This window comes from Lycorma delicatula, chromosome 4, assembly GCF_047948215.1.
Source record: "Lycorma delicatula isolate Av1 chromosome 4, ASM4794821v1, whole genome shotgun sequence".
Classification (NCBI taxonomy): domain Eukaryota; kingdom Metazoa; phylum Arthropoda; class Insecta; order Hemiptera; family Fulgoridae; genus Lycorma; species Lycorma delicatula.
In genome coordinates, this window is record NC_134458.1 from 44,863,342 (window position 1) to 44,888,985 (window position 25,644).

At 31.3% G+C, this 25,644-nt stretch overlaps 1 protein-coding gene across 3 annotated transcripts in view; it reads left to right on the forward strand.

Annotated features, from left to right (window-relative positions):
- Nucleotides 1-25,644, forward strand: part of LOC142323334 (uncharacterized) — a 111,375-nt gene that overhangs the window by 67,766 nt on the left and 17,965 nt on the right. For all 3 annotated transcript variants that reach the window (XM_075362826.1, XM_075362824.1, XM_075362825.1), the window contains 2 exons: nucleotides 7,548-7,634; nucleotides 24,679-24,832. In XM_075362826.1, coding sequence (XP_075218941.1) covers nucleotides 7,548-7,634; nucleotides 24,679-24,832 — 241 coding nt within the window. The remainder of the gene's footprint in view (nucleotides 1-7,547; nucleotides 7,635-24,678; nucleotides 24,833-25,644) is intronic.

Here is a 25,644-nt window from a genome sequence, read left to right on the forward strand (position 1 = left end):
GCTACAGTTAAATTTTTATAACATTAAAATTAAACTGTGAAACTTAAAAATAGCATTTACGATTAACACATCTTCTTTTTACTTTTTTTACGAGCAATCCATTTTTTTAAATTAATTGGCCTAGAGCTAATAAAAGTAGACTGTCCTTACGTAAGCAAAGGCAATTCTTTGATACCGATCTTTCAAATTTCATCCACCTATCTTCTTACGGTCACTTAGTTTTAACAAATTGACATTACGGCTTTTAATGGTCAAAACCAAGTTAACATTTTTGTTACTGGTTTCCGCGTATGTATGTATGTGTGTTTTTGCGCGTGCGTGTACAGCAGACGCGTTCATTGCGGCTGACCCTGAAAATACACACATACATATCCGGACGAGCGCACACATCGGTTGTACAATTACCTGTGGAACTTTAAATTACTTCACATCCGGGTAGTTAACCACGTAAATTTTTTTTTTTTTTTTTACTGAAAAAAATTTGCATTTACGACTAAGCCTACATTTAATTTAATGAAATAAATTTTGTATTTATATTATTAATTTAACTTTCATGTTTAGGTATGAAAATGGATCGTAAAGTAAATTACTCTCGACAATCAATTTAATTTTTAATATCAAAATGAATTACAGAATAAATTATATATTACATTTTTCTTTTCTCCTTTAATTTATATTTCATGCTACTACTTTATTAATGGATTGTAAATCCATTAAAAATGGATACAATTATTAACGGATTTATTAACGCATTCACTGTCACTTTCCCTAAAAGCTTTGATTTTCATATTACAGTCAGATAAACAAAGTGAAGATTCACTTTTGCTAACTGCATTTCAGTGGACTTGACATATTGATATACAAAATTTTATTCGGTTTAATGGAGAAAGGAAGGGATCACTCTTCACTCTTCATTTTTCTATAATAGTCATGGCATGAGATCTTTTAATTCTTGATAATGGTTACACCATTTTCAGGTTTGAATAATGTCGCGTATCAATCACTTACAACCGTTAGGGTTTTACCATCAACAGTATAGATTATTTTTATATATATATATATATCTCGCCAACAATAACTGTAACTCTTTCTTAATAACTGGAATAAAAACTTGTAATCGAAATGGAATTTAAAAAAAATCTAGGAATGTTACATTAGTAAGTCACAGAGTAATTAAAGAAATTGTGAACAACTACGGCTGGCAACATTCTAAATATGTGTCTTCCTAATCTAAAAATAAAAGCAGATAACATCAGCTGATGTCAAGGAGAGAATATCAGCGCCAATCAGTGAAAATGGTTATCAAGAACGACTGAAGAAGACCTTTCGAAGTAATTTACAGAAAAGTTGTACTTACGGAATTAGTTCGGTTTGTCATTTCGAAAGTTCATACTTTTAAATAGTCGCCATACATATATCTTCTCTCTTCGGTTCCTGTTTTTTTAATATTTATTATCACTGGTTTTTTCTGCAAAACCTAAATCCAGTTGCGGAAGTTCATGTCCTGGTATTATTCTTTATTCTTTTAGATCCTGTCCTTTCTTCTTTACTTTTTCACATCCTCACTTGAGCAGAATTTTTAATCTTCTGCATCTTTTCTTTACCTTTCTCAATTTCTTCTCTTCAATAAATCTTCCTTTCATAAAACACGCCTTCTCCAGAATCTCTCCTTCTCGCTATGTTTTTTAAAAAAACAAATGTATTTCTTCTTTAACTTTCTTCTAAGCATATTCTCATTCTTTATTCGATTTTTCTGTATAGACTTCTTCTAATCTCATATATTGGATGTATTCAATTCTTCTTCAACTCTCTCTCTCTCTCTCTCTCTCTCTCTTTCTCTCTCACTCTCTCCCAATGAATATCCATGTCTCATCCATGTATTATCAGTTTTTAATTCAAATCGAAATTCATTTGGCTGTTTTACGAATTCCTTTTCTTCTGCCACTCTTTTTAACTTTTGCTTCTTTTTATATCTGTAGTATAAAAAATGACACTTTTTTCGAATATGACTCGTTTTACGATATGTAATGTAACTAATTTTAATTATTTTTACTAAATATTAGTAAAGAGTGTTCAAAAAGTGACGCAACCTTATTGGAGAATGAGTAAGTTACAATAGTTGTTGAAAGTGGCCTCCATTATGCGATTCACATAATTGAATTCGACGTTGCATGCTCTTAAACCCGTGCTATAACGTTTATTAAGGAATTGCAGCGATACATCGTTCAATTTCGTTCTGCAATTCGGGAACGGTATGTGTATGAGTTATTTAAGTAGCATCCTTAAGGTATCCTCACAAGAAAGGAGGGGATAAATCCCCTCCTCATTTATCCCACAGGAGGGGATAAATCAGGACACTGTGGGGCTCACAACCCTTTTCGAAATCACTTTTCCATCAAAATACTGATCCAAGAAAGTCATAGTGTTGTTAGCTGTATCAGCCGTAGCATTGTCCTGGTGAAACCACGTGCACTCTAGCCGGTCTGCAGGTATAGTGGTTACAAATTGTTGCACTATCTGTATGCAGCGCTCACTGTTCACTGTGCCATGAAAGAATGTCATAAAGATTCGCCTATATGACACTATACACCAAACCCCTACTTTTTTGTCCGTGGAACTGATGTGGATTTTCCGTACAACAAATGTGTGAATTCTGTGCAGTCACGTGTCCGTCAAGGTGTAACCATGCCTCATTAGACCGAAACCAGTCATCGAATTCTTTCCCACCTGGTGTTACACATGAGATGAACCGCTGACAGAAAGTTACACGTTTTCCAGTGTCTGCAGTTAACAACTCGTAAACAACACAAGTTCTGTACGGATGCATCTTTAAACACTAGGTGTCGTGTGGGCTCTACCAACGGAGAGACCAGACTAGCTAGATAGGCATCGTACAGACTACTTGGGACTAACAGAATATATAGCATGCACGTCGATCAAATTTTCTAGTGTTAGTACTTTCGGTCGATCGTTTTTCGCTGCATATTCCACATTCCCTCTTTCTTGAAACTTGTTATACAGCCGCTTGTTGGAGGACTTGTTTGGTGCATCCACACAATACTTTTTTGTGAAGGCATTCTGGGTCTGGGCATAACTGGCATATCTATAATATATTAGAAGACAGTGTATATTCTCTGCTGCAGTGTGTATCCATTTTTCCTCAATTTTCCTTAATTAAACCTGCAACAAAAGAAGGAAACGTTTTTCCGTAAGTTGGGTCATTTTTTAAGTACTCTGTATATAGAGTAGTTGATTGATATAAATTTCTGTTTTCATAATGTAACATAAAATGTTTTTTAGATAATTAAAGATGGTTTTGTTCATTATAAACGTTTTTCTTTTATTTTATTTCAATAAAAAAAATTATTGTATGTAGTTTTTATTATTATTATTATTATGAGGTTATACAAATTATTATGCACAATCAAATTATTTTATCGGGTTTTAGAACTTTAAGACTCCAGTCCTAACCAAGTACCTAGGAATCACAAAGGTACCGTCGTATTATGTGAATAGTTTCTAGAAGTGCTGCTTTTTGCAATTGTGATGTTACATTTTGCAGGAAAATTCTAAGTTCTTTTGGAGGCTTGTTAGTGTAGCTCCTACTTTTATTGGTAATACAGTGATCTTATTTTTCTATAGTCGTTGAATTTCAATTTGTAAATCCTTGTATTGTGTTATTTTTTCAAATTTTTTTCTTGGAGCCGACGATCACTGGGAATAGCAATATCTATTATCCTAACGCGTTTTTTTCCACTACAGTGATGTCTAGTGTTTTGTGCTCCAAGTTGCGGTCAGTTTGAATTCTGAAGTCCCAGAGGGTCTTCACCTGGTCATGCTTAATTATTTTGCCTGGCTGATGATGTTCCCACCAATTTTTGCTTGTTTCTATTCCATACTTCTTGGATAATTGCCAATGATTTATGGTGGATACTTTGTTATACCTCTCTAAAAAATCCGTTTGTGCGATCTTCTTGCAGCTGTAAATTATATGTTCGATTGTCTTTTCAGCATCTTTGCACAGTCGATATTTTCTCTCACTCGGGGTCTTATGGATTTTGGCTTTCATGGTATTGGTTCGTATCGCTTGGTCTTGTGCTGTTAGTTTAACACCTTCCGTTTCTTTCTTCAATGTCCCTTGCTTTATCCAAGCCACGTTTCACTGTTGTTTCTACCTTCTTGGATGTCGTTCATGTATTGGTAGTGCCATGGTTTACAGCACCATCTTTCTCTTCTGCTATAGACCATTTGGCTCTTATACTCTTTCTTACTCTGTTCACCTTCTAAAGTCCCTTCTTTACAGGCTTCCATCAACCATTGTTCATAACTTCCTTCAATATATTCCGCCAGTGCTCGCTTTTCTTCCTCTACTGATTGCCGGGCTTGAATTATCCTCTTCCTCTTTCATACCTAGACAAGTATAGCCTGTCAGTATCACTTTGTGGGTGCAAGTCATGATTAATTATTAATTATCTGTAACTTCTAATTGTCTATCTTTCGGTTTTTGCGGTCTACATTCTCAAACTCAGCTTGTGTTCAATCGACTATTCCAGCAGCATACCTAACAACAGGTACATCCCAAGCGTTCGTGGCTTTAACGGTATCGCCAGCATTGATTTTTTATTTTTAATACTTTCCTAATCCTCCTGATGTACTCCTTGCTTATTCTGGCTTTTACTTCTTTGAGCATGATGTCGGCTTGAAGAATTTCGAGGTATTTGTAACTTGCTTCTGGAGCCAATCTCTTTACTTCATTGTTATTTGGCATTGTTATGTCATCGGAGTAAATAATATTAATTATTATTATTATTATTATGTTTTTATTAAAAGAATAAAAAATTCTAATATATTTTTTCTTGATTATTTATATCTATTATATTTTTCTTCCTGATTATTTTTTCTTGCTGAAATTAAGGCCATAACGTAGTTGTCTGATTTAAATTTATTGCTCCAAAAGAAATACTAAGTAAGTTTTAGAGTACAGTATCGATTGAGTTTTGTGCCACAGGCTTGTTCCAAGCGAACAGAATTTTTGTTGTTTTCGTACCCACCGCTTGCAGTTTATTTTGGAACTTGGTAAGAAAAATATGTATTTACTTGTGTTTGGACAACAATAACGATGAATATTTAGCTTATCTGAGAGTCAATAGAGGACGCATCTAAACTGAAATCGGACTTTCAAAATTGATCAATTTGTCCTTGAAATTAATTTTTTATAACATTGGCTAGGTAGAAAAATGTTATATGCGCATTTCTGGTTACAAACATGTATTTCTTTTGAATTTTTAAAACGAGTAAAATAACCCCTAAAATATTCTCTGTGAATATATTTTACGAGAAGAATCCCTACTCTATAAACAATACTCCGATACTCTCGAACGGGTTTTAAGTATCTTATGATTACAATTACATTCACCTACATCCGACCCGACGCCGAAACTATAATGATTAACCTTAATGTTTATTAAGCTACAAATGTAAAGTTACGCAGATTAAGAATTAAAAAATCTAAGAAAAGAAATTAAAATTAAGACTTTTAATAAAGGAAACTGAAGAATTTGGCTAACTTCTAGAAAATTACAGGTTTTGTAATCTTTAAATACTTAAAGGAAATGGACATGGAAAGGATAGCAGTAATTTAGGAAATAATTGAGGACTAAAACTAAGAAACTTGTAGAACAGCAGCCAGTAAATTTGAAATAGCTATGTGAATTACCAACACCCGATTACGAATTAATAATAGAAGAAAATATGAATATTAGTTGTGATTGTTACTCGAAATGAAGAGAGATCTGAATTCAATTATTTTTTTATATAAATTGAATCTATGAAACTTTGATTTTTTTTTCTTCCAAAAGAACTTTACAGAACTACACTTCCTTTCACATTGATGATACTCCGTTGGTAGTGGTGTTTATCTTGTAGTGGTTAAGAAACTCGCTTAACACGATATTTGATCTTTGTTTTGTCTGATCTATTAATGGTTATTGTTAAGTGTGTTATTATTTTTTGTTATTTTTTTAATTTTATATGGTTCAAGAGTGCGTTGAGTTCATGATTTTATGTACTGCACTTATAAATTTTATGTTAATTATCTTTGTACATGTATCCAGTTACTATAAGATAATTTACACCGACTGATAGTTTAATTGTACATTTTCTCATAATTTTTTTTTTTTTGGATGAATTTGCATTTTTAAACGATATAATGTTTACAAATAAACGCTATTTTATAAAAACAGCTTATTATACATAACAAATCAAATATACTAATTGACCGTATATTAAACGGGTTTTCTAACTTCTTTAGGACGATCGTCATTAACGACAGTGTTAACTGTAACACAATCTCTAGTGCTTATTTTTTTTTTTAATTACTGCGGTTTAAGCAACAAAATGTATAATTCGTCTAAGTTTCAGTATTTACATTTCTTTGACAGTCACTTTTAAGTTGAACACTATATATACTAACAATCGTAAATATATACAACCATTGCTCCCTCTCTACTATTAGGAGGTGAATGACAGGGTGTTCCCTTCACCGAATCTCGGATTTTTCCTAGATTCTTTAGTTTGAGAAGTAACTTCATGTATCGGAGATGTAATACTGATTGAGTAAATTCATTGCGGTGTCTCAAAATAATGATGATCAGTATATTTTACTACAGAATCATTTTTATCTGATGAAGCTTTTCTTTTGTTCCACAACGTCAGGATATTAATCCTGAAATCAGGTCCTGCACTTCCTAGATTTAAAATTATCTACATTAATATCGGCTGTTCTTTTATCGATTTGATCAAATTTAAGGCCAGATTGTTAAAATAAGAAAACATTGATTCGTTTAAGAAGATATGTTACAAACTTATTTCCTATTAAGTAAATTCATTAATTTTAATGTTACAAAATAGAATTGTTGGATAATAAAATCTGAAATTAAATTGGGTTTAAATCAAAATTAGTTATAAAAACAAAAGTAAATTAAAACTAATATATTGTAAAACGATTCGAACTAATTGCTGCAGTTTTATCAGTTTATCCCTTTATTTAAAAAATTTATAATTATATAAATTATTCAAACAAAAACTAATTTCTCAAATGAAAGTTAAAAGCTTCCGATAAAATTAAAATGTATTAATAACATCAAAATTGCTCATTTATCCGAGCAGAACACTCAATTAAGTGTGTCATTAAAAATTATTTAATTTCACATTAAAATGTTTTTTGTGTGTTAGAGAATACATAGAGCTATTTGTATAAAAGAAACAATGATGTAAATAATTAGTCTATAAATGTTGTTTATTATAATTACTGGTATAAAGTTTAAATAGCATTACGCTACCACAGTTATAATTAATTTATATATATATATATATATATATATATATATATATATATGTATGTATGTATGTAAATTCTTTGTATTATTTATTTTAACGATAACAATAATTATCAGAATAACATTGTTATTATTATAATATTATTATCAAAGTAACGTTTTTTTTAAATCGAATGAAAGTTAACAGATTCTTTTTTATATTGATTACAGGAGAATGCAGATTGCAGCAGGGAAGACGCCGCCGAGATGGCCATCCTAAATTCGGTACTTCCTCTTATTCACCCTTACACGAGAGAGGTAAATCTTGAATTTATATCTTGATATTTTCCTCTGAATATGTACATATTTTTTATTATTAACCGTTGTATAAAAAAAGGAATTCATTTTTTTAAAGTTGTTACGTATCTTTTATCCATCTAATGGAATTTTTTACTCTCCTGTATCTTATTACCGGAAAGAGGTGGACCTAGAAAAGCATAAGAAACCTGGTGGTTATTTGTAAAACCCAAAACTTTGGTAATTATATACAGTTACAAACTCGCCTCTGATTTTTATTAAATTAAAAAATATACCTTATTTAGGACTTACGTTTTTTGTTGCAATTGAAATCATCGTCGGAAACACCTTTCACTCGAGTTATGTCCCTCCTAAGTTACATATTACCCGCACCAAAAATTTCGTTATTTTGCACTACACACGTGTAATATACATTATTTTCTGACTAAATAATTTGGTTTCAGTTAAATCTAGGATTCAGGAAATTTTGGTTTCAGTTGTATTTAGGATTTAAGGATAAGGTTAGATTTGCTTAATTTAGGTTTAAGTTGAGCGTTATTTTTACACGGATTTGAATACTAGATCGTGGACACTGGTGTTCTTTGGTGGTTGGGTTTCAATTAACCACACATCTCAGGAATGGTCGAACTGAGAATGTACAAGACTACACTTCATTTACACTCATACATATCATCCTCATTCATCCTCTGAAGAATTATCTAAACGGTAGTTACCGAAGGCTAAACAGGAAAAAGAAAGGTTTAAGTTGAGCAGAAATCTTGAAATTCAACTTGATTTCAAATCTTGAAATCTTGTGACTTCATCAAATAAATGACGGTAAGTTTCTGTCAAATTTATAAATTATTTATAAACCAACCTACCCTAAGCTAACCTTAACCTTGACCTAAACTTAACTTAATTCAATTAAATTTTACTTAAACCAAGTTATTTACTCCGTTAATAATACACATTTACTAAAACCTACATATTTTGCTTAACTTAACTTTCTTTTTCCTGTTTAGCCTCTGGGAATTACCGTTCAGGTATTCAGAGGATGATATGTATGAGAGTAAATGAAGTGTAGTCTTGTACAGTCTCAGTAGTTCGGCCGTTCCTGAGATGTGTGGTTAATTGAAACCCAACCACCAAAGAGCAGCGGTATCCACGATCTAGTATTCAAATCCGTATAAAAGTAACTGCCTTTACTAGGACTTGAACGCTGGAACTCTCGACTTCCAAGTCAGCTGATTTGGGAAGACGCGTTCACCACTAGACCAACCCGGTGGGTTTGCTTAACTTAACTTTGAATCTAATCTCATTCTTAATTTAATTTATACTGTTACAGTACTGAATTACGAAATTTTTATTGAGGATACTGTTTAACTTACGAAGGAATAACTCGAGTTAAAGGCGTTTCCGACGAATAATTTCAATTGTAAAGAATAACTTTTGTCCTAAATAAGGTGTATTCCAACTTTCATCAAAATTAGAAGTGAGTCCGTAACTGTACATAATTACACTGACCAACAGAATTTAATTTTTTGTTTTTAAATGAGAGTGAATGGCTGATTCTTATAGTATTCATTATGCTGATTTCATATATGTTAATATATATTTTTATCTGGCTCAGTTTTTTTGTAACTGAAATTTCTTTTGAAATGAAAAATATATGGCGAACGTAATATGGCAATACATTACATGTATTTTGTACTCACCTAAAATTTATTTCTTTTGGATTTTCTGCTGTAATTTGCTGTAGGTAGATCCCTCTTTAGATTCCTACAGTAATCAGCTAACATTTTTGGGTTTCATTTTCCCTAATATCGTGTTTCCATTGTAGATGGAACTTAGTGTATCCAAGTTGGAGTCCAAGTAAAAGCGTTATTACTTCCAGATTTCCACAAATATCCCATAAATATTTCCCATACTGAATCCTGCTCAATACAAGTTTCATATTTTCATAAAACTCCTTCATGTGAACAGAGTATGCTAATGGTATTGATGGGTAATAGCGGGGATTCCCCCGATCTGAGTACTGGCAATACAAAGAATCAGAAAGTATGAAGGCGTCGAAAGAAGAAGCGGACACCCTACTTAAACTAGAGTGGCAAGAACACTGGACAAGAGCTAGCACTGGGGCTTGGACCCGCCGGATACTACCGGAGCTGGGGCAATGGCTGGGGAGGGTATACGGGGGTGTAGGATATTACGTCTCCTAATTCCTCTCCGGCCAATTTGGCGAGTACTTGTACAAATTTAAGAGAAGAGAATTCCCGGAAAGAAATTGAAAACTTGGTGACGCAAATTTGATGACAAAAGAGGAAGACTTCCGGGAGTTCAGCAGTTATTGATGTCAAAAAAAAAGATCAGGAACCATATCATTTAATTATGATTAATTAAATGGGGTTCAGTATATCTACTTTCTAAAAATGTTGGATCTCTCTCTTCATCGCCTGATGTGTCAGCAAAAAATTTGACATTTTCATCTTCATCTAAGTTTCATCTATCTGGTGATACTGGAATTGGAAGCTCTTAGCTATCCGGCACTGGCCACTTGGCAGAGGGAATATTTGTAAACGTATTTACGTTCACAATATGGTATGCTTATGGAGTTCATGCATGATACTACCTGAAAATAAGAATGGTAGTTACAAAAATAAACTAAGCCTGATAGAACAATTCTGATTTCATATTTGAAATTAGCATGAAAAGTACTATAAGAATCAGTTAGTTATTCACTCTCATTTAACAAAATCAGTGTTATCAAAACGTTTTGTCTAATGTACCCTCTCTATTACCAGTAGTCCCTAGATTTTATATAATTGTTAATAATGGTACTGATGAAAGCTAAACGCATCTTTGGGATGATATCTGAATGTTTGCACATAATAATTTGGTTTAAATCTTATTTAAAGCTTAAATTTAATTTAGTTTTAAAATTTTAAATTATCTTTTTATTATTTTAGCCTTTAAATTTTATTTCCGTCCATCTATTGCCTACGTTGTTGTAAATGTTTGTGCTCGACTTCTAATTCTTTTTTCCGGAAAAGTGCTATTCTTAATCTGGTGACGTTTCTCGTAAAATGAGACAGTGATTGAACTGATTGTGTGATTTCCTACAGACGTAAAGTGCCATTCTATTGTTGGGTTCTAATTAACAACACATCCTGGACTTGATGATCCATGGATATAACTAGCTACAAGTATGCTCATACACAAGCAGTAAGCAGAATCCCCGTAGACAGCACCTTAAGAACTCCAAAATTACACTAGAAATCTGAAGATATCCAAAATGCGTAGCAACAAATAATGAATTCTTCTAAAGGATATTTAAAGGTCAATTTTTCTACAAAAAAAATAAATAAATAAACTGGTGGATTAATTAATATAAAAATCGTACATTCTCGCTATAAAATTTCCTGGTAATGAACATTTCAAAGGAATCGTCTCGTATTCTTGGAGTAAACATAGTTTATAAAATTATTATAAAAACAATATGTTTATTTAAATTATTTTAGCTAAATTTACTGTCTGTGAACATATATATTGAGGTTTGATAAAAAAAACATTGATGTAACAACGACCGCAAGGAGAAAGGATTGATTAAAAATGCCTGCATAAGGGTTGCGATTCAACCGGTGATGATGGTAAGACGAATTTTCATGATGCAAACTATTTATTTTATCTTTCTTTTTCTAATTAATCGGCTAGAAATTGGATGTTGAATGTTATATTACCATTTATTCAATCGGAAAACAGTATAATGTAATCGGAACTTTTATTTTTTTCTTCTGATTTTATAATAATTATTCATCTTATCAGTAATCCAGTTACTAACTCATATTTTTTTTTTTTCTAGTTTAACCGCTATCTTCATTAATATTCCGAGAGAGATTTCTAAATCTATATGCACGTTGTGCATTTACTACGTACGTGCGTATATGTTGATATTACAATATGGAAATTATATAGATATGTTTAACCGGTAACTGAAGGTTTTCGTTAAACTTATATTCTTACCTCTCACATCAGAAATTATTTTCTCTTTTAATCCCGTATTTGGTTACGAGATGTACGTGTGGGTATTAATCTATGTAAAAGTATGCTTACTTTTCGTTTAGGAATGAGAATTATCTTCGCAAGATTTACCTTTGTTATTTTTTTCGACAAGAAAAAATAAAACAGAATCTTAGATAATTTTCGTAAATAGAGGTTAAAGAAATAAACAGTGTGTTATATATGGCCTTTTAACAATAATTTTGGAATCAGGATAAAAATAAATTTATAAATACAGTTTATAAATATGTTCATGATAAATTGGTTGTAATCTCTGGAATACAAAGAAATGTCCATTTCTCGAAAATGGATGATTTAAATTACGAGGACTGTCCAGAAAGTAACTTACGTTTTGAAATAAAAAACAACCACGTAAAAACAATAAATTTTATTATGTACATTTGAAAGGAACAATCTTAAACTATTTTTCTACAAAGTCGCCATTTAAATTGAAACACTTATCGTAAATTATCATAACGATGCACAAACTTTTCAATTCCTTCTCTTTAGAAATCTGCCACCTTAGATTTTTGGCACCCATCTTGTGATAACCAAGCTTCCCCGATACAATTTCATGCAGTAAACTTCAAGGGGGAAATGAAGCGAGAGTTCCGTAATCGCAATGCGGCGATTTTCACGAATTTTATCGTTGATTTTCATCGTCAGTTCATCAGTCTCAAGGTTAGGTACTGCGGTCCTCATCATGAACATTGGTGCGGCTATTTTTAAACTGAATACACCACTGCCTCGCTCCACCTTCACTCATTATTCCATCTCCGTACACCTCACAAAGTTGCCGATAAATTTCAATTGGTTTGAGGTTTTTTGCCAGCAAAAACCTAACCTCTGAATGCAACTCACAACTCGCGAGATTTTCTATTGAAGCGCGCATTTCAATAATTTACAACGAACAAAGTAGAAAAATCACAGTCCACACGCTACGACAACTTGATGCGTACCGAGTGTAGAAACGCTTTGACGCCAAGATGGTGGCTCTATCCATATCCATCTCCACACTAGGCACTAACGTAAGTTACTTTCTGGACCGCCCTCTTGTATATATATATATATATATATATATGAATAATTCGCTACCCCCTTGCCTACGCTGAATCTCTAAACGTACCCGTAAGTGTGAGCATACATTCCACGATTATAACAACAATTTTAGAATGAATTTTTAAATCTTATTTTAGGATTTTTATTGGACTAACTCGACATTACGTCAAATATGAAATCCCTTTGGACCAATATTAAAATATATAATTTTAGAGACTGATTTTACTGTGAACTGAAACTGGCTCGCAGAATTCCATTGAAATGTAATTTTTTGTTCTCAATTTTTTCAAATAAATTCACTAAATTGGACAGACTGGTTGAATCTTTTCCCATATTCACAAAGAACAGATGCATACTCTACACGCAAAAACAGAATCAATCTTTCCAATTTGTTTAAATAATAAGAGGTTAAACTAACAAATGCATTTATCACATGCAAATATTTCATGTAATACAAAAAACCAAGATATCAACATACGTTTCTCAACGCAACCACACTTTTCCCCTGCTGACTAGAGACAGTAAATGTAATATATTATGTTTGTAGAAGTAAAGATACATTAATTTGAAGCTTACATTATTTGTCATATTTCAGATTTATGTAATTTATCTAAGATACAAGTTTCACTAGTCTGAATTGCTTTTTCTATGATCAACATGCAGCCAGTTCCTGTGGTGAACTAAATGCAGTTATCACTTTTACAGTTGAATATCACATACGTTTCAACGGGCTTGGTATGCTGTTAGTAATATTTTATTTGACTCGGCGAAGAAAGCGACGAGAAACCACTTCATTCCTCACTATGTTTATTAAGCGTGACACGATATACTTATGTATTCTCGTATATTCATTACGTATTACCGTAATGAATATCTTGCATACATGTACATCAACAACAGCATTTAAATACATAAAACACGTTGATTTATTTAAATGTGAAATTTAAGTACTTATTAAATTTGAAAATAAATACATTAAACGGATATATTATTTAAGTATATACAAATGGGAGTTTCCTTATTTTTATTTTTTTTAAAGGGAGTCATGTTTTTATAATTCGTTTTTTAACGAAGGCGTTTCGGCCTTTCATCCGGATCTGGAAATTTCGGGTTCGAATCGCGGTCAGGCATAGAATTCTTTATACGCTACAAAATTTCCATTTTATATTCATACGGCACAGTTTCAAACTTATGGTTTTTCACAGAAAAGAAGCCACCTAATTAGATCCAAAAAGATCTTCTAAAAGAACTATTTTAGCGTAATTATAAAAGTGAGTCGTTAAAAAAACATTTTAAAAGTGAGTCTAACCGTTAGCCGATTTCAGCTCTTCATTAGTTGTTCTGTCTATTTCATATTAAAACAGTTTATATGAAAACGAAAAATAATTATGTTTCCTACAAAAATAATCACATCATTTTTTCTCTATAATGAGCAAATGATAAAATAAATAGTTGAAATTTCATTAGAATTTGTTCACTTTTTGAATGCAGATCGAATTTACGACTGCATTATTTTTCACTCCAAGAAAAGTTTTTATTTTCAAAGATATGTTCCAAAATGGACTCTAATCGATCTTTATTACTTTTAACGCTCTTTAAATTAATTCGACGTATCCGGGAAATACTTGGACTTATTCTGTTTCGAAAAATGTATTGTTTGTCGCTGTTGTACGTTAACGTTATCCTTCATTCACGTTACGACAACTATATCGGAAATTATTAATAGTTTTGAAACAGAGGAAAGCGGGTAGAGACAGTAGAGATTAGGTAGGCTATTTGTGCAGACATATCATAAGTATCATTATCATCATCATCATCATCATCATCATCAATATCATTGGCGATCTCCATCTAGAGTATATGCAAGTAAAGTGTGAGGCTACGATAAGGTATGGCGGGGAGCGATGTTGAGGTTATTATGAAGCTCTGAGGTGTGTCTATGTAGTTTTAACAGTAGTAGTACGAGCTAGAGGTGGGGTGGTACACTACACGTAGTGAAGACGAGGAGAATCATCTTCATTTAACAGCGAGTGACCTTGCTACACACATACATACACACACACAGACCGGTTTCCCTTTCTCTACCTTCGCTTGACACTTGTTGCCATCTTCCTATCCCATCCGCCTACCAATACTGATCGCACATCAGCCCGGATTAGTTTCATAGTCGTTGAATAAAAACATTAATTGTATGTACAATCAAGAGCTACGCTAAAAAGAACCTTTTATAAAATTTTGTAAAGGGTTTCAAACGTTTCAATTTGTTAATTTAATAAAATAAAAGGCTTTTATATAAAAATTGAAATACTTTATCGTTTATATAATGTAGAAAATTTGAGATAAATCTAAACATTACAAAATGATAAAGAAGATATTACGTTTTACCACAACCCGTATATAATAGAAGTAAATAATCTGCAATTCACGATGTATAAAAATTTAACGCGTGACCTTACTTTATCGTATACTGAACTGAACTGAATTAAATAAAAAGCAACTACTTTATGAATGAATCGCTTACAACTGCTAATACTGGTCCAGAATTCCTGATTTTTATTTTTGATGAGAGAAAAAACTCTCAGAATCAACAGTTTCTAAAGAGGGTTATCTTTCCCAACTTTTTTTTGGAAGATGTGTTCCTCTGTATTCTACATCAGGCACCTCTCATATATTCCGCATTTCTTCATATTTAAGACGCAATCAGATTTTAAAACAGAATATTTAGAAAATTATTAAAATATGTGTGTGTGTGTGTTGTTTTTTTACCGCGAAAGACCGATTATCTGGAAAATATTGATATTCTCCGGTGACGATTAAAGACCGAAATATTTGCTTATTCGGGGACCTTCACCGGTATATGTCGACAAACACAAATAAGCTCTGGTGGGGGTCGAAACGATAACTAGAAAAATTAAAAAAATGTCACCTGATATCAATCTTTAACGTAAATAGATTACGAGAAACCCTCGTAAAAAAAGGGAAGTTTAAATTTAATCCAAATATAACCTACGCTCGCCAACCTCGTCTAATTAACCTTAAATATACAAATTATACATGTTATTCTTCAAAAATAGAGGCTATTAATCAAATTCACTGCATTTATAAAAAAAATTTAATCAAATTTTCAGTATTTTATACACTGAAAGTGCTAATCAGGATATACAGAATATGTTAACTGCACGGATGAACGATAACGATACAAATAAATGATCAGATGGTTTGCCCTTTGTTCAATTTTTTAATAAAAATATTTTTATTCAACTTTCACCATCGGTGCATGCTGAACGCGATTAATCGCCGAAAATGTCGGAGAATAACATATATAGTTTGTATATTTAACGTTAATTACACGAGGTTAGCGAGCGTAGGTTATGTTTAGCTTAAATTTATACTTCCTTTTTTTTACGCGGGTTTCTCGTAATCTATTTACCCTAGAGATTGGTATCGTGTGATTTTTTTAATTTCTGTTTGTAGTTTCGACCCCCACTAGAACCTATCTGTTGTGTTTGTCGAGATATACCGGCGAAGGTCGAATAAGCAAATATTTCAGTTTTTCACTGACGTATTTGGTATCAGTAGACATTCACTGGAGAACACTGTCATTATTTATATAATAGTTTCTACTTACCAACAATCTTTAATAGTAATGTTCGAGCGCTTTCGGATTATTATTCCATCCTCAGGAACAGTAATGTGTTATACATTATAATTATTTACTTCACATATCATTAATTATATTAAATTGAATTTTATAAACATATAAATATAACAATTGATCGTCAAAAGGTAAAAAAAAAGTTAACATTATCCGTCATGTCAATATGATAATAATTAATTACATAACAATAATTTAATATTCATATATACATAATAATAATAATAATCTAATTACATTAAAAATATAATTAGGACCCAGATAATTTTATTAATTTTCTTGAATATTCCAATAACTTTCATAAAACAAATATTTTTCTATAATATTTGTTTTCTATATTCTTAGGTTGGTAATACTGCTTCATAGACATAGCTTAGAAAATAATCGTAATTAAGACCTAGATAATTTTATTAATATTCTTGAATATTGCAATAACTTTCATAAAACAAATATTATAGAAAGATATTATACATACTTAAATAATAAGAATTTGATAAATGAACAAACGAAATTTTAAAATTATGTATTATTCAAAGAAATATTAAACAATAATTTTGATTCTTAGGTTGGTAATACTGCTTCAATATTCTAATATGAATAAAATTCATTTAAATAATGCCATTCTCTAATTTCGGTCTTTCACAGTAACAAATAAATAATGTTTTTTATACAATTCTCAGTTTAATGACTAACGGAATTTTAATTTTTTCTGTATTCCATAAATATTTGTATACAAAAAAAAAGAGTTATAAAATTATACTATTCCAGTATTTTTTTACAAACATTAATAATACACTAATCGATGACGATGATTTTTATTTATCAGCGGAATCATCAAAACTTGGTGGTCTGTATTGAGTGATCTTTCTTTGAAGCGTATATCTGAAACTCGTCTTATTGTTAAACAGATATTCTAATCGAACAGTTCAAATTAGTTTACTTCCAAGTACACCTCTGCTTGCCTCGCATGAAAGCTTTAATTATTTCATATTTTTACCGACTTTTCAAAGAAAAGTACGGTAAAAATGGGGAAGTGAAAATGAATTTTCGTTACGTCTTGTGGTACGAGGAGTATGAAAATACCATTCACTTAAATTGTGATTTCCTTTTATATTAATCTATTTATAGACCTATGAATAAATTTTTGCTCGAAAATTTCCAAAACTACTCGATCAAATTCATTGAAATTTATATATGCTATAGTAGAGTATCTGAAGTTGTGAATGTGAAAATTTAATCGAGATCGGTTGAGACGTTCTTAAGTTACCCTCAATTTAAGGTTGAAAAAGTTCAAGCAAGGTAAATTAGAAGCGTGGTTCATTATGTCGCTGCAAGATGGATAGTGAAAATAAAATAAAATAACGATAAGCTGGTCTTCTTTTGCAGAACTGCGCAAGATTTTTTTGTTTGTTTAGCTGTTTTATTTGTTTTTTATAAAAATATATGTAAATATTTAGTCAAATTAAAAATTTTTAAATATCAAATATAAGGTATCAAATACCATATCTCTTTGCACGTTACGGGTGAACAATACATAATGCAGTAATTTCCATCTTATCAGAACAAAAAAAAAAACTCAAAATATGTCCCTATTTTCATTTTCTTAATCAGTTCAAAAATCTGATAAATTTATGCTGATTCCTCTTAATATTGAATATCGATACTACATCAGCAATTTCTAATCCGAAATAGTAAATGTTACAAATTGTTATATCGCCGAAAAACTCTTTGAATTGTAGATTTTTCGATGAGCTTTTATATGTGTTTTTGTTATTCCCCCCTCAAAATAAAAAAAGTTAATACATTTTCGATAGGATGTTTACTAGCTACCTAATATTATTAGCTTAATTAGAATAATTCAAATGTACTTTTTTTAATGTAGCTGTTAGAATTCGTTCATAATCTTGCATATTTTATGCCAGATTCTTTTTTTTTTTATTAACGACCGAGCATAACATCCTGACTAAGTTTACATTAAAAATACACCAACTTACAGATTATTTTTAATTTTACAAATTCATTCTTCATGTGGGCGACAAGTTATTTTTGAGTAAATCCAAATTTAAAAAAAAAACTTGTTTTTAGATTTCAATATATTTGAAAAATTGTGTTCAAGTATGAGTCGTATGGTCTGGAAAAGGGGAGAGGATATTATCAGAATATTTTGTTATATAACTTCACCTTTGCTCACAACCATCTGCTATTTTAAACTTGTGATAATTCATTTACTTCATTGCTTTTGACTGGATTAAAAATCGGAAGATAAACTTAAAAATTTACTTGAAGAATAGTTAATCCTTGTAATTTATCTAAATTTAGAATCTTATCTTAATATTTCTTTGAAAGTAGAGTGAAATTTTCATTAATAAATTTAGTAATATATATAAAAAAAAATTATATAAGTTATGTAGTTACTAATAAGATTACTAAACTAGCCCCGCGTAGAATTTTATTTTTAATTTATCTAATCTCTCAAAAACTTAATAGTAATCAACCATTAGGCTCATAACTACCTAAATTTTAAAATAATTTTTCGTTATAGTTATTTTTAATTTCAAATAAAAACCTACTCGGCAGATAGTTTTGTTCAGTGTTTATTTCTCGAGCATCAGATATTTAAAAAATACACAATACTAATTGAAATGAACCAAAAGGAGTATTAGATTCTGTTTGTTGGTTTAATATTTTATCAGGAATAGACTCTTTATTCCTCGATATGGCTTCATGCGTTGTTTTTTTTTTTTTTTTAATTAAAAAAATAATCTTTCGATTAAGTTGCGTTATTCAAAATTTAAATCGGAAATTTTTGTTCTTTTTTTTATTAAATGTAATAAATAAAAAAGTATAATGTAAAAAATGTTAATGTTAAAATTTTAAATGTTAATTTGTAACATTTTTAATGTTTTTAACATTAACATTAATGTAAAAAATGTTTTTTTAGAAAAAGATAGAAATATGTTTGTTAAAGACGTTGAAAAAAAAACTACTATACACAGTATAGCAGTGGTTCCCAACCGGTGTGTCACGACACACTAACTAGTGTGTCAACTCAGTCCCGTGGGGTGTGTCACGAAATTTTACAATTTAAAAATAAATCTTATACCATTCAGAAAGTCTCTATACAACGTAATTTATTCTTACCATGACGCATTTGATAAAAAGTTTTTATCAAAGATAACATTTATTTTGAGACAGACTGTATCAGACAATGCATGTAACAAAGCTTAGTTTTTATTTTCACTTGGTAATAAACCTAGAGTTGATTGTTGCCACGATGAGGGATTTATCCCTCAGCGTAGGGATTTTTAAAGACTAAAGGAAGGTTTTGAAAATCAGCTTAAACAAAATAAGAAAAAAATCCCTGAAGAAGTTAATAAAAGAACACTTAAATGCGTTAATAACTTCAGTAACAGAATAAATCCCTACTTTGTCAGTTTCAAAGTTAGAATAGGTAATTTCTCATTTTTGTGTATCTGGTGAAATCAACATACAAAATGCCACTAACGTAATTGTTAATGGAAAAAATGGATTATTAAAGTTGTCGTGCAATTCTCTCAAGAAAACAAAATTTCTAAATACTCCAGTATAATGTATTGTATTTATGCGCGATGTCAGTAGCCCACAATCGCAAAAAAAGGCCATAAACGTTTTTCTGCCATTTACATAGTTATATTTGTGCGAATCAGCGTTTTCTACGCTGAAAGTTGTGAAATCTAAAGAGGAAGAATAGACTGATACATCTAGAACATGTTTTGCGTGTTGGCCTGTCAACCATAAGGCCACGTATTGATAAGCTCTGTGGAACACACCTACACTTCACATTAATTTTAATGGTGAGTTTAAAAAAAAAAAAAAAAAAACAATACTAAGTGTTGCTTTAATTGGACTTCCGGTTTAGATACGTCGGTATTTCAAACAATTACCATTATCTTTTTCTGACGCCGCTCGATATGCTACTTGGATTTAGAAGAATCAGCCCGCTTGCGCGTTTATATCGGTCTATGTACACCGGTTGTCTGATGCTTAGAATTAGATACTGTGTATTAATATTATTATTATTATTACAGACATCATTATTATTGTTAATAAAAAACAAATAAGTGTGTCTCGATATCGTGAGCGCTTAGCAGTGAAATCTGTCATCGGTCAAAAACGGGGAACCGATGCAGAACAGTAAGACTTTTGGCCTAATTTGTACCGGGTAGTCTTGGTACGACGGTGGACGATAGAAATCAATTTTAGATCGGCAGATTATTGCATACCTAAGCACAACTATGAGACGTATCTGCTTGACATTTTGTGATTTTATTTACTTTTTATTTTATGTAGCGCACTGCTAAATGAATATACACACGCGCGCACACACACACATTTATATATTTATTATCCCGTTTAGATAGCGCTATAGCTCCAGAAGGGAAAGTATTATAATCGGTCTAATTTGGGCATATGCGGTTTTCACCGGATCTTGACACCTAAGGAACCCAAAAACCAAAAACCGGATGGAAATTTCCCGGATGTTTATATTCGTATGTACGTATGTGTTCGGTGTTGGCCTCTAAATCACCTTATATTTCCAGAACTATTGGACCGATTTTGACTAAAATTGGTCAGATTACTTCTACATATGGGGCATTGATGCCATTAAATTTTCAACTTAAAAGGTCAAGGGCGAGGCTGTAGAGCAAGGTCATCCTCAGTATCTCGTCATTTCGTCTAATTAAGATCATATTTTGTTAGGCACATCTGTTAATTAGAAAATAACAAAATTTGCAACAAAAAAATATTTTTTGCAAAATCGCACTCCCTCCCAAAAAAATTCTGTTGTAGTCGTCTGCTATGCTGGGACGTCACAGGTAAACGGTAGAATTAAATAAATGAATAATATTTAAAAAAGTAACTAGGTCTGGGCTGCGTCTCAAACTGGATCGCCCGGTACTTGGTGCGTTAAGCCTCGTGGCTACACCAGTCTGCCGAACGTACAAGCGAAATTTGTTCTACGAAAGTTGTGAAATGCATTAGTATTAGTATGCATTAGTTTAGTTAGTGCCGACTGTCGCCGCTAGTACCGCCACACCCGCGCTAATTAGATACGGTATGCGCGCGCGCTTTAGTTAGAATCGTTGAATTAAACAAGCAAAAAAATATATTTAAATAAAATGATAAATATTTTTAATTAATTTATGTGTGCAAGCCGTGCATCGGAAACAACCCACAGTTGTAGGACTTTCTCGGAACGCGGCTTCAGCCGCGTAACGAGAAAGTCCTTCTACTGTGTTGTTAACTTTAATGTTTATAATTTGCGGATGTATCCTTGACCATATTGTGGTGAAGAAGTATGCTTGGAGGTGTTAAATTTTTTTTAAATCTATTTTCTTGTTTTAATATGACATCTAAATCCGCGTCTACTTGGTCCAACATTAACTCACCAATCGAGTAAGCGATAGTCATTATCGTTTACGACAGCTTTTCTAACACAGTAATCCTTTTTTAAAATTTAGTTGCACTTTTAATACGATATAAAAATCAATTATAACCAATAATTTGAGACTCGATTGACGGAAGTGTTTCAGTAACATCGAGTCAAATTTGTTTATGCCGAACTGTAAAATTACATAGTAACGGTTACTTATTGTAAGCCTGTATAATCGTAGGGAAAACAATTACTATTAGGTAAAAAAAAGAAGAATTGTTTGGAAAAAACGATTTAAAAAATTTTTGAATTTTTATTGATGATTCCATATTTATATCAAAATACCACTTCTTTGTAAGTATATGAAAATATTTCTGTTTCTTCTCCAACTGATTCTCCTTTGCACTATATAAAATTAAGATTCTTTCTGTGATTTATATGATTTATTATGTTGTCATATAATTTTGTAATTATCGTTGAAGGTAGATACTTACAAGGCTATCTATATGATCAATTAAACCAGTTTGATCTTAATAATGTCGACTTATAAAATTTATAAACTTTTTTTTAACGAGTAACTACTTTAATTCATTGTGATTCGATGAATATCAGCAAGCATTTTAACCAAATTAAGATAAGTTGAAAAAAAAGACTTAATATGCAATAATAATAATACTGTACACGAATTACATTTTTTTTCCCCTCTAAATGGAGGGGAATATATCTGTTAGTATGTATTATATTGCAAAATTGTATGTAGACGGTGTATTGCGATGTCCGATGGTCGATGGATTGGAATAATTTATTTCATATAACTTGTAAGATAATCATTCGAATGCAGTTTATATCAATCTCTATTATTCTACATACCGATTGCATTTTAATAACTGTAATAAGGTAAGTAAAATTGAAAATACAACGTTATTCGCCTGAGACTTAATACTTTTACAAAAAATTAGCTTAGCCGTTATTATAAAATTCGATAGGTTTTTGTTGCCTTTCTTCAATTGCTATATGAAAGTAACGATTAAATTTTTCTTATAGCATATTACTGAATAAGAGAGGTAAAAGAGAATGGCAGATGTACCATGGTCGACCATCACTATCGATTTCATAGAATTTTTTTATTTCGTATCATTGTAAAATGAGATGAAATATCATTTCATATAATTTGATTGATAAAGTTTACTTTAAAACCTTACCTATCGTCATTGATTTATTAGTGACTATATAATTTAATTTTTTTTTTTTGTATTATTTCAATTCTATTCTAAAAAATCATATTGATACTAATGCATGAGCTCTTTGTTTACAATGAAGTAACATCTCTATTTTAAACGATATACATAAAATTCATGAAAACTGTTATGCTTTTATTGTATCCAATCATAGTTTTTTTTTTATAACATTGTAAAGAATAAGAAATGTTTGCCGATATCCGTGGCGAAGTGGTAGCGTCTCAGCTTTTCATCCGTAGGTCTTGGGTTCGAATCCCGATCAGGCATGGCATTTTTCATACGCTACAAATCTCCATTTTCATAGGGTAAAATGACCAAACCAGTCGATGCCCGTCACCTCAAAAAAAAAGAAAAAAAAGGAATTTAATCGCATAATGAGGTATTTAGATGACCAATCACCGCTTCCGATTTGCTACAATTCTTATTTCATTAAATTATAATAGGATTGGTAAAATTGTCCTTAAAGTCTTTTCGGTTGAATGGATTTTACTAGTATTTGTTTTATACGAAAGATTTAATTATGTTCCCGTTGAATTTTAACCCCGCAATACCCTAGTATAAATGTTAAAATCATGGCGGCCATCTGATCTTTGTTATCTTAAATAATAATTTAATTCAAAGCGGGCTTAATTAAACGGACCCACCGGGTTGGTCTAGTGGTGAACACGTTTTCCAAAATCAGCTGATTTGGAAGTCGAGAATTCCAGGGTTCAAGTCCTAGTAAAATCAGTTATTTTTATACGGATTTGAATACTAGATCGTGGGTACCGGTGTTCTTTGGTAGTTGGGTTTCAATTAACCACACATCTCAGGAACGGTCGACTGAGACTGTACAAGACTACACTTCATTTACACTCATACATATCATCCTCATTCATCCTCAGAAGTAATATCTGAACGGTAATTCCCGGAGGCTAAACAGGAAAAAGAAAAAGGGCTTAATTAAGCGAAAAATAATTTCTATTTAACGTTGGGATCATATAACTTTTATCATTTAACGAAAGTCGGGAGAAGATTAAAACAATTTATCTCATTTTGATTACTTGGAATTATTTATGACTAAAATATGTGTTAGAATGGCTTAGAAGGTTTCGTGTCTTTCGTCAAAGCCCAGTTGGACTACTTTGGTTCCTCCATACTGTATTCCAAAGACTATTCTTTTCCCTGGTTCTAATTAACAAAACATCTTGACATGGGGATGCGATTAACGAACAAGTTATAAGTACACGAATAATTTGTACTTGATGATATGAAGACTTCCAGTATACCAATTGATCAGTCGAATTGTAAAAATATGGAAAAAATTAATTAGAATGTTAGTCTTATGTCTTCTACCGGTTTTTGTATAATCTGAGAAATTTTATATCTCGATTTACTGACAGATAATGCGTTTTAATTAATTTTTTTGTCTTTAATTCTCATTCTCATTTTTCAAGGTTTAGTGGGAATTAAATTGTTAAATTATAATTAATATTTATAAATATATTTATCTATGTGCATAATATATATATATATATATATATATATATATATATATATATATATATATATACACACACACACACATTTTCATGTTCATTTATGTATCCTAATATATTCATATTTGTATATAATAAACGAATATTTATGTTTCAATCGATATAGGCTTCCTGTCCGCCGATCCAGGTGGAACCTGTGGATCTAAGCGTGAAAACGTCCAACGTTTCTGTAATTCCGTCAATCCAGTCACCATCTCCCACTGTCGTTCTTCAAGTACCTCGGTACAGTCCGCAACTCATAAATAAAGGAACAGTGACAGGTAAGTTTTCATTAGTTAAAGAATTTTTCACGTAACAGCTTATGAAACTCTTAATGAAGAAGTAGAGGGCTTTGAATTAAAAGTTTCCTGTGTGTATACTTTTATTATATAATGGGTTATCCTGTCCTGCAGTCATTTGCAGAGGACAAAAAAAAGCACTCCCGGACTCGAGCGAAAAACGAACATAAATCGTGATGTACATCAGAAATTAACTAAATGCTGTTATATAGAACATTACTGGAATTCGTAAGGGGTTTTCTAAACGTTTGGAAGCAGTTAACAAATATCTACAACCACCTTTAGGGAATCGTTGTACAGAAAACAAGTAGACCCGACTAGAAGCAAAGAAACTGTACACGGTGATGTTAGTGATGATGACTAGTCGCTCTTGTAAGGTACTGTACTTTCATTTCAATTTATAATGAAAAAAGCTTAATAAAAAATAGTTATATAAAGATAAATTAGTTTTAAAACGCAAATAGATAAAATAAAAAGCCTTTAAGACCGTGATTTTAAAAAGATTTGTTTTTTTTCCAATTTTAAGTATTCATCAAATATCCGTTTTGAAATTTTATAACGTTTCTTCATTTCTCCTAACAACGAACGAGTAAAAGCCACAAAATGATATCTATTTATTATCTTTTTCCTTTAAATAAATAAAGAAACAGTTAAGTATATTTTTATTTATATCTATTTAGGTATAAGTTATTGCAGAATTATAACAAAGCCAGCCGGACAAATCGAGTATAACTTTAGACCTCATTCTTTCGGTCAGTGACCGAACTTGTTACTGAGCTACTGTTTTTTTTCAT